This window comes from Cynara cardunculus, assembly GCF_001531365.2.
Source record: "Cynara cardunculus var. scolymus isolate 2C chromosome LG 12, CcrdV1, whole genome shotgun sequence".
Taxonomy (NCBI): Eukaryota; Viridiplantae; Streptophyta; class Magnoliopsida; order Asterales; family Asteraceae; genus Cynara; species Cynara cardunculus.
The window spans coordinates 20,484,774-20,495,779 of NC_037539.1; the positions used below are offsets into that span (position 1 = coordinate 20,484,774).

Genomic DNA, 11,006 nt, shown 5'->3' on the forward strand with positions numbered 1-11,006 from the left:
CTTGAAGGGGGGACATATATCCTTCTGATTCAATATCAACTTTCTCCAAATGAGAAATTGATAGATGATGAGATGCGTGCCCCAAGTGTTATTGAAACACTTATCTGTTAAGAGATAAATGAGTAGCTGGTGGGGTTGTGACAAGAATTGGCCTGGGCTTTGCCTTTTTCAATATTAGTCTCCGAAAAATCGAGAACTAATAGATTATGTGGTATGCCCAGATTTTAGAAGTTTAGAACAGGATTCTCATTTTCTTTTAATCCTGGCACAACTCTTGTCAATTCTTTTAGCTCACAACAACTACCCCTCTCTTTTTCATTTTAGTCTCAGCACACAAACTCTTTTGTATTTAAGCTCACTCAAATATGGTTTGTCGGTTCTGACATTCCATTGAGGTATTTCTGATAAGCATTCAGTCCCTCCTAAAAATTTATAGTTATGCACATTTGATCACAAGAGTTGATCAAAAATAATATTGCATATAAAGCACAAAGATCAGATAAAATTGATCAAAAAATATAGCTTTAAGCACAAATAACGAAAAAAATGATGCGACAATGATCATATTATTCGGTATATGAGAGAAATGAATGAAGATCTGTAAGAACGAGTTTACAGATTCTGATATTAAAAAATATTGAATGTATATCAATCGAAGAAAAAAAATATCAGAAAACAAACTTTGAATACAAACGAGCGTATTATCACCGAAAATGATTATCTTATAAGAGACGTGATAATAACAGTTTGAAGAATAGCTGAAACAGGTATTGGAGTTATGTACGATAAGAAATTACGCAAGTAAAATCTCAGGAAATACCTGTTCAGAAAATATACTCGTTACAAAAAAAATTATTTTCCAAAAACATTTATTGAACTTTCTAGAGACTCCCCCTAGAAAGTAGATTATAGAAATGATTCAGTTAAACTCAAAAAAATAAAAAATTTGAAGAAAACATTTTAAGTACGGGTTCTAAACTATGTGTTTAGAAACCACACTCGGTAAAGCACGGGTCCTGAACTAAAATGTTCAGAAGCCTCATTTGGAATAAATTACAACTTCCCCTGCATTGGTGTATCACTGAAATGATATTCTGATCAGCACAAAATTGACACACCTGCAAAACCAGATTAAGTAGATTTTGGTACCCAAACGAACTTGGGTCCTATTTTGTTAGTATCGGGTTGGGGTATGTTGAAATTTCTAAACCATTTATTTCTATAAAATATTTTCTTTTCAGCACTATTAACAGGATGATTATATACATAATATGATCCATGCTAGTTATTATAATCATACATGTTCTTACCTTTCCAATTGTTCTGATAGCTGTTACCTCCATGCCACCTATTGAACCTTTTGTTATTGACAAAATTATTGGTTCTGCATGTTGAGCACATAATTCTTATCTTGCTAAGATTGATCAGATCATTAGTGGATCTCACAATGCAAGGAAGAACATAGTTAGTAACAACAGGTGTATGAGATAAAACATAATCAGCTTTATTAACCCAAATGCTTTTACCTTTTGAATGATAATTGGGTGATCTAATGACATACCCTTGATAATACTGATTAGAAGAACGAGAATAGTTCTTAGAAAAAGTAGATTTAGGACTACTTGAATAACTGTTCGATTTGGAACAGTCATAAAAGCTAGTTTTACACTGTGATTGAGAACCAGTTGGGCTTTTAGCACACAAAAAGTCTTTGACTTTTTGTAAAAGCTGGTCTCTTTCAGCAGTAACTAAATCAAATTTAATTTTAAATTTAGTTCTCATCTTCATCTCAGTTTCAAGGTCTGTCTTTAGATCAGACAATTTTCTTGTAGTGTCCAGGAGTTTACCTTCTAACTCCTTCTGAAGCATTTCAAAATTTCTCTTATGATTTATCAACTCTCGTTTTCTTCATCTGAGCTGCTCTTGTCATTCTCCGAGGCAATGTCAAGCCATTTTTTCTTATTTCCAAGCTCTTTAGCAATTGATGTATACTTCTTTGAAGTATTTATTTTCTCAAGAGCAAATTGCTTTTTCTCTTCGTCTAAAGCCTTTTGCTTTAGATCAATGCTTTCGGACAATTTCTGTAATTGACTCTGACAGTCTTCGGAGATGTCTTTTTTTTCTTTATCATTCTTGGCTCGTTCCAAGATGATTAGCTGCTCAAAATTCGAGATTTGCTTTAACAACATTTTTGCGTTCAGCTCGAGAGAGTTTATCTTATTCTCATAAGATACACGTTCAGCTCCAAATTTTCTTTCAAATTCAATACATCTCCTCTTCTCTTTCTCAAAGTTATTCCTTCAGCATTATAATTCTTCTCCATTTCTAAAACCTTTTCTTTCTCTAGGTTTAGAAGCTTTCTTAGTTCAATCAAATCACTCTCAGATTTATGAAATTTCTCAGTTAAATCCTCTGTCTTTGTATTATTTCTTGGAGAGTTTTTCTCAATCGAAAGAGCACTTCTAACCTCTTTGAGTTTATTGAAAAGATCTTTATTAGCTTTACTCCAAGTTTTCAAATCCTCATCATAATCTTTTGTTACAGAGCTGAGAGTGTTCTCAAGTTTTTCAATCTTATACTAAGAGTCCTCGATTCTTTCATAATTTTCTTTATGATCCCTTTTTAAATCTTTAATATATTCCTCATTAGCATGATTCTTAGAAAATATATTTATATATTTTTCTTTATAGTTCACAATGCTCTTCTTCAGTTCAATAATCTGAGCTCTCATCTCTTAATTCTCCTTCTTTAAGATATCTGCCATTAAAAAAGTAAGATTGATCAAACATAGGATCTACGCAGTTTAAGAAAAATAATCAAAGAAATGTATTCTAAAAGTATTATACAATGACCCTAAACAAAAAATTCAAACTTCACACAATTCTCAAACAAATGAAAATTTAACAAACAAAATTTCAATATTCAAGCTCTTAATCCGGTCAAAGTAACCTCTAAATTGCTCAAGCTATGTATCTGAATCGCTCAAACAGTCCAACTAAGTTGCTTACCTCATCTCACCTAATTGTCCGAATTCACTCAAGGAGTGATTCTTAGGTTGACCAAATTCGCTCAAGGAGTGATTCTTAGATTGTCCGAATTCGCTCAAGGGGTGGTTCTTAGGTTGTCCGAATTCGCTCAAAGGATGGTTCTTAGGTTGTCTGAATTCGCTCAAGGAGTGGGATAGGCTAAGTATAAATCGCTCACAATGACAACCAAGTCCGCTCAACACTGCATGAAAAACACTTACTACTTGATTAAATCGCTCAAAATGGTGTCCGTATACGGTCACTACACCCTTCCCTTATGTCTGAATTCGATCAAACCTATCTTCTCTAGTGTCCGAATTCGCTCAAACTGAAAGATAAATCGCTCACCTTGTGACCGAATACGCTCAAGACTATAGTCAAGGGGTGTCCGGGATTGATCAAATCGCTCAACCACTTAGATTCCTGATGACTAAATCCATTCAAAACTAAGATGATAAACCGCTTACTAGTCTACCGAATACGATCAAGTTCGCTTACTTTATGTCCGAATTCGGTCAAAACATCAAACAAAGAGATGCTAAAACACTCAAATGTTCAAGATCGCTCACAAGACCGCTCAAGACAGAACCTTAAATCCGCTGAATACTAAGCCTAAATCGCTTATCATGAGATCTAAACCGTTCACAACAAAATGAAACCCGCTCACTGCATGAATGCCACCAAGTATAAATCACTTAGTTAGTGTCCGGATCTGGTTAAAACCTCGCTCAAGTCTAACACTATTAATGATCGAATACGGTCATTCCTCGCTCAAGGAATGTTAGAATTCTCTTAAATCGCTCAAATAGTTAGTCTAAACAAGCTTATATCCAGCCAAACTTCCAATCAAAACACTTACTGCAACCTATAATCCACTCAACTAACAAGATTCAATCGTAAACAACAATCAAGATTAGATCAAAACAGCCCACAAACACAAACATTACAAAAATCCATACAAACTTTGGATCAAACTTTACCTTTTTCATGAGTTTTCACATGAACACGAAGAACATCAAAAATTTATAAACTCTTCAAATCTCAAATATCGATGATCAAAATTCAAAATCAAAGACATAACAATGAATCATTATGTAAAACGTACACAACGATCATCATTTTAACAATCAAATGTCCAAGAATGAAAGATTTAAAAAAAGTTTATTAAGAACAATTAAGAACATTCATGAATTTCCAGAAATTTTGAGCAATTCTTGATGATTTCTTCAAATAAATTTCCTGCAAATCTGCTTTGATACCAATTGTGAGTCCCCTAACAATGATCAATCTTCATATGAGCTTCATAACAATGGCAGATCTGATAAAATCTATAGAAATATCATAGAGATGGAGAAGAGAGAAATAGTCAACATTCAAAGTCTGGTAAACTCTCTTATTACGTAAATGAATATTGCAATAAGCTTCCTTACAAACAATTACAAGACTTTACCCTTTATATAGGGTCAAACATTAAAGTCCTAGTCAAAGTCAAACTTTACAGAAAAGTCAAACACGATGACTTTTACAATTATAGACAATATTTAACTTTCAAGACGAATACAATTTAATACTGATTTTCAGTCCTAACAACCCTTATAATTATTAATAGATTTATTTTATTTTTTATCATGTAATCAGTGAACAAATAGAAGGGTCTACATCAATTTATGATTCCCTTGATGTTGAGATTATACAATATATGAAGAACATGCTAGATTCCCAAAATGTTTTGGTTAAATCTTATAGGATGGCAATAGATTGTTTTCAATCCAATCCTAATGTGGAGCTGAAGTTATGCCTTGCCGGAAGATGTCAAAAGGACGGAAGAACATATAACTTACCAACTGCTTCGGAGGTTGCTGCTGGTGGTACAATTGAAAAGAGGGATATTATTGTAAAACATCAAACAGGTTATCTACAATAGATAAGTGAATTACATCCTTCTTACCTTCCTCTTTAGTATCCACTTTTGTTTCGATATGGAGAAGATGGTTACAGAGTTGACATTCTTCATAGAGGTATAACGTCTTCAAGCAAAAGTAAAAGACCACCGGTAACAATGAGAGAGTTCTTGGCCTTCAAACTTCAAGATAGGATAAATATTTTTTTATTAATTCTCAATGCACGAAGACTTCTCCAACAATTTATTGTTGATGGTTATATGATGATTGAAAGTGAGAGACTGCATTACATATGTAAGGAACAAAAGTTCTAAGGTGCGAAACTTATGATAATTTACATACTGCACAAGAACAAGGAGAGACTGATGTTTCCAACATTGGACAATGTGTTGTTTTACCTTCTTCTTTTACTGGTGGTGCTCGCTACATGATACAAAACTATTTGGATGCAATGTCCTTTTGTAAGTGGTATGGATATCCAGATATTTTTCGTAACATTGACATGTAACCCTAAATGGACAAAAAATTAAAAACTTTCTTAAAGACACCATGGTATATTCAGAAGATAGGCCTGATATCTTTTGTCGATTATTTCAGATGAAGCTTGATGCAATTATTAAAGAGTTGAAAGACAATGCATTACTCGGTAAGGTTCAGGCAGATATGTGACATTTATGATAATAATTTTAACAAAAGGTTCATATTAATAGGTTACCTTTATTAATTTCAAATTTCACTTTTTGTGTAGTTGTTTATACAGTGGAGTTTCAGAAGCGCGAATTGCCTCATAGTCATATATGTCTATTTATGCACTTCGATTTCAAATTTCACTTTTTGGGTACGATGTTCATTACAAAACTCCTTCTGTTTTAAGGTTTCCTTTCCATTTTCCTGGACAACAACAAGTCGTTTTTGGTGCTGAAGATGATATTGAAAATGTCATAAACAAAACTTCTATGGCATCTTCAATGTTCTTAGCTTGGATGAAGTGTAATGAATTTTACGAAGAAGCACGAAAACTTACTTATGTTGAATTCCCTGCAGAGTTTGTGTGGAAACTGAAAGAGCGGCGTTGGGATCGAAGGAAAAAAGGCTTTTCAATTGGAAGAATTCATTCAGTTTCTCCTACTCTTGGTGAAGTGTATTATTTAAGAATTCTTTTGAATATAGTCAAAGATCCTAAATTATTAGAAGACATTCGTATAGTAAATGGAGATATATTTCCTACTTTTAGAGATGTATGTTATGCTTTTGGGCTTTTAGATGACGACAAGGATAATATGTTGATGCCATCGAAGAAGCAAGTTTAACCGGTTCTAGTTTTTATCTACGATATTTATTTGCAACCATGTTGATTTCAAATACTCTGGATAGACCTGAATTTGTTTGGCAAAAAACATGGCAATACTTGGCAGATGAGATTCTTTACAATTAACGAATTGCACTAAAGTCTCCAGGTATGCTAATTATGTATTTAAGTTTTTATACAATTATTATTTAAATACAAACTAATTTATTATTTTATTATTTTTTAAATATTATTTCCTTTCTTAAATATTTTTTAGTTATTATTTTTATGTAATGGTGTTTACATTTATATTATATATTTCATAGATTTATCCCTCAATGAAGATCAAGTCAAGAACTTGACATTGTTTAAGATTGAAAAGGTTTTACTTCGTAACAATTTCAGCCTAAGAAATTCACTACTATGCCTTACCCTGATGATGATTATGTTGAGTCTTCAAACAATCGTTTGATTACGAAGAAGCTAGATTACGACATAGCTAATCTACGAGATAATTTTCATCAACTTCTAGGTGCTTTAACAAACGAGAAACAAGGTGCTTATGACGATATCATCACAGCGGTTCAAAATAACCAACGAGGTGTATTTTTTGTATATGGTTATGGCGGAATAGGTATAACATTTCTATGGAAGACATTATCTGCATCAATAAGATCTAGAGGAGAAATTGTTGTAAACGTTACTTCGAGTGGTATTTCTTCTTTACTTCTTACTGGAGGTATGACAACACACTCTCGCTTTCAAATTCCTCTAATTCTTAACGAAGATTCTCTTTGTTACATAAAGCCAGAGAGTGATGTTGTCAAGTTAATAAAGAAGACTAGGTTGATTATATGGGATGAAGCACCAATGCATCATTAACATGCATTTGAAGCATTGGATAGAAGTATGAACGATATTTTTGGTTGTCAAGGCATTACTGACTCAGAAATGCTATTTGGTGGCAAAGTAGTCGCTTTTGGAGGAGATTTCAGACAAATTCTTCCGGTTATTCCCAACGTAAGTAGACAAGACATTGTTAGTGTGTCGTTAAGTTCATCTTACGTTTGAGAAAAATGCAAAGTCCTAAGGTTAACTAAAAACATGAGGTTAACTGTTGACGGTCAAGCTTCTGATATCGAACAAACAAGGATTTTTGCAAACTGGCTTTTGGATTTAGGAGAAGGAAAGGTTGATGGTGTGAATGAGGGTGAGGCATTTATTGATATACCTGATGATCTTTTCATTATAGATTCAACGGATCCTATATCTGTATTAATTGATTTTGTCTACCCTTCCATTCTTGTAAATATCAAGAATTCATCATATTTTTAGGAAAAAGCAATGCTTGCACCAAAGGATGAAGTCGTTCAAGAAATAAACGATCGTTTGCTATCTTTGTTTCCAGGAGACGAAAAGGGGTACCTAAGTTTCATTAGTCTATGTGAATCGGAGTATCTTCACAAACAGTTTGATGAAACTTTGTACTCACCTGATGTATTAAATGATCTTAAATTATCGGGTTTGACAAACCATAAAATATTACTAAAAGTCGGTGTTCCAGTTATGTTACTAAGGATTATTGATCAGAAATCTGGGTTATGCAATGGAACTAGACTACGGGTGTTATCTTTGGGAAATCGGGTTATAGAAGCAGAGATCATATCTGGAAGTAATATTGGAAGTCAGACATTTATTCCAAAAATGTCTTTGACACCTACAAGCAAAAGGTTTCCATTCAAGTTTTAAAGAAGACAATTTCCAATTGTTGTATGTTTTGCCATGACCATAAATAAAAGACAGGTACAATCATTATCGAAGGTTGATTTGTTTCTGAGACAACCAGTCTTCACCCATGGTCAATTGTATGTTGCTTTATCTAGAGTAATAAGTAGGCAAGGTTTAACAATATTAATTATAGATCATGATGGTATAATTAGAAATAGAACAAAGAATGTTGTATATAAAGAAGCATTTGATAATTTATGATACGTGGTTTTTATGTTATTAATATTTTAACTATGTACTTTTCCATAATTTCATTTACGTTCTATTATAAATTTTGATTCTTAATATTTATTCATATTTTTATTATTTTTTTAACAAAATGCATAGCACGTTCGTTCCATGTGAGGACTTATATATAATTGCACTATTATCTCATTAAACTTTCAACAATTTACTTATTAAATGTAAGCTTGCCAAGCCATCATACCTTCGCACCCTTTAACATACGTCATCATCCAATGCCGAATCTTTTACAAGATTTTATTATAGATATATTACCTACTATAATATGTAAAACAAGTAATATATCATAGGATTCATTTTTAAAAAAATATAAAACTTAATTACCTTGATTAAAAATAAAGAATACGACTGCATTAAATGCAATGCTGTCAAGCCATCACAACTTAGCATCCTTCAACATATGTCATCATCAAATGCCGAATCTTTGACACGATTTTATTATAGATATTTTAAGCATGAATTTTTTAAGAAAAATTTTGGATGGATTTTTTTTAAGAAAAATTTCAAAATTGTATTTTGGATATTTACTTTGTTTGATCATTTATTTTGATTATATTATTTCTATAATAAATTTAATTTTCCATAAGTTTGAATTATGGTTCTTCTATTGTTATGATAATGATCAATTTAGATCCCAGATTCATAGAAAATCAAGATAAAAACAGTAATTGAGAGATTAAAGAAGAAGATCATGAAGTAGGAAACTGGCCAATCTCTTTATTCATGAAAAACTGGAAATACACAAGTCTTTCAACACTCTAAATGACTCTCATGTGAATAAAATTTCTAATGATTGTAAGAATCCTCTTCTAAAAATCTATGCCTATATAACCTATTTATAGGTGACGTTTACAATGAAACTAGATCCTATAAACATGAAAAGATAATCTCTATCGCAAATAGGTTGTTACAGAATCAGCATCATCCTCTCGTCCAGAGTTAGAATAACTCTGAGCTCAAGGTCTTCAGACTTTGAAGATAAGTATTTAAAACTTAGACTTAGTCTTAATCTTGTAAGCACAGTTCAGAGATAGATAAGTCTTTAAGACTTATGTTTAGTCTTATAAAAACTTATATTTAGTCTTGTAAGCACAGTTCAGAGATAGATAAGTCTTTAAGACTTATAATTAGTGTTGTAAATACAATTCAGAGATAGATAAGTCTTTCAGCCTTATACTAGTACAGTTCAAAGATCTGAAGATAAGTCTTAAAGACTTAGACTTAATCTTGTAAGTACAATTCACAAATATGAAGATAAGTCTTGCAAGCATTCTAGTTCAGATCTGCAAATTTTCATCCTTAGCCTAAATACTATACAAGATATTGTTTTAATAAAACTTTCATATTATTTAGGACAATTTTGGTCCTAACAATCAATTTAGTATGCTACATATTTTTTTATAAACAATACAAATAATATACAGACAACTTCTAAACTTAGAATGATTCTAACTATACTACATATATATTTTTCTAAATAAAATTTTTATGCTGATATGATAAATGATGAATATAGTATGCTATATATTTTTACTTATTATATTAAATTTCACTTTGCTCCACAGCTCAACTACATAGAGCACAAGCGACCAAGAGAAAAGAGAGTTGATTTAGGGTTTTTGTAAAAAACAACAAACAATTCAAGCTTCACATTAATACCAAAAGACATTCACGTAAGTTTAATCAAACGCTTTTGTTTTGTTTATCTTACATTCAACAAAGAATATTTTTTCACGCTACAGAATGTTCAATCATTCTTACCCCGTTTTTTTCTGTGCAGGATGGAAGATTTTCTTTTTGAAAGCTTCGACTCAATGAAGCTGGAATACGAAGAAAATTCAAGAACGAAAATATTAAAGAAAAAACAGAGGATGCAAAACATCCTTTGTGAAAAATGCCTAAAATTGACATTTTGCAACGAGCTGCAAATACATAATAATTCTGAAGGGAAAAATGCTTGGAAACGTAGCATCATACTTTCGATGATATGTGTAAGATAAGTTTCCTGACATGATTTAAAAATTTTAAATTACCTTGTGTAATACATAGATTCGAACCTAGTTAATTAATATGTAAATAACATTTAGTTCTCATCATGTATTTATGTTATATAACTAAATGACGTAATTGAAATATCAATATATAAATAACACTCATTTTATATTTTATGTAATCAATGATTACAAATAATTTTAAGTTTTACTAGTTGTGTACCCGTGCAATGCGGCGGGAGCCATGATTTTAACGATTTTGAAGTTCCACTGGTTTTATAAGATAAAAGTTAACGATAATATATGTTACACTTGGTCTTTACATATTAATACAATTTGAATAAATAAAAGTTATGGTTCCAATTACAGTCTATTGATGAAAAAAATTGTATGACAGTTTAAAATCCAATATATTTAAAATTCAATATATTTAAACGACTCCACAAATGTGTTCGATTTACACCAAGAGCAAAGAACCAAGAAACTTGAGTTTTAAAATAAACACTCAAAACCAATAAAGAAAACTACAAATTTAACAGATCATAAGCCATGAAAAGACCAAAAAGGATGAGTTTTAGAATGAAATTTCAACTGTTTACCCTATTTTTTGTCCAGAAACTCAGATTAAGGTTGAATTAATACATGTATATATATATATATATATTTCAAAAAAACCCAAGAACATATTTAATTCAGAACATATTATATAGTGCAATTTAGACAGCCTAACCCCAAAATATATAGTATATATATATATATATATAACTAT

The 11,006-nt window shown here is 31.5% G+C and overlaps 1 protein-coding gene across 1 annotated transcript; it reads left to right on the plus strand.

Moving 5' to 3' along the window:
• The first annotated feature begins 7,319 nt into the window (after window positions 1–7,319).
• Window positions 7,320–7,964, plus strand: LOC112523765. The gene is made up of 2 exons (XM_025133444.1): window positions 7,320–7,487; window positions 7,551–7,964. Exons 1-2 carry the CDS (start codon window positions 7,320–7,322, stop codon window positions 7,962–7,964), a joined length of 582 nt encoding a protein of 193 aa, XP_024989212.1.
• The last annotated feature ends 3,042 nt before the right edge of the window (window positions 7,965–11,006 follow it).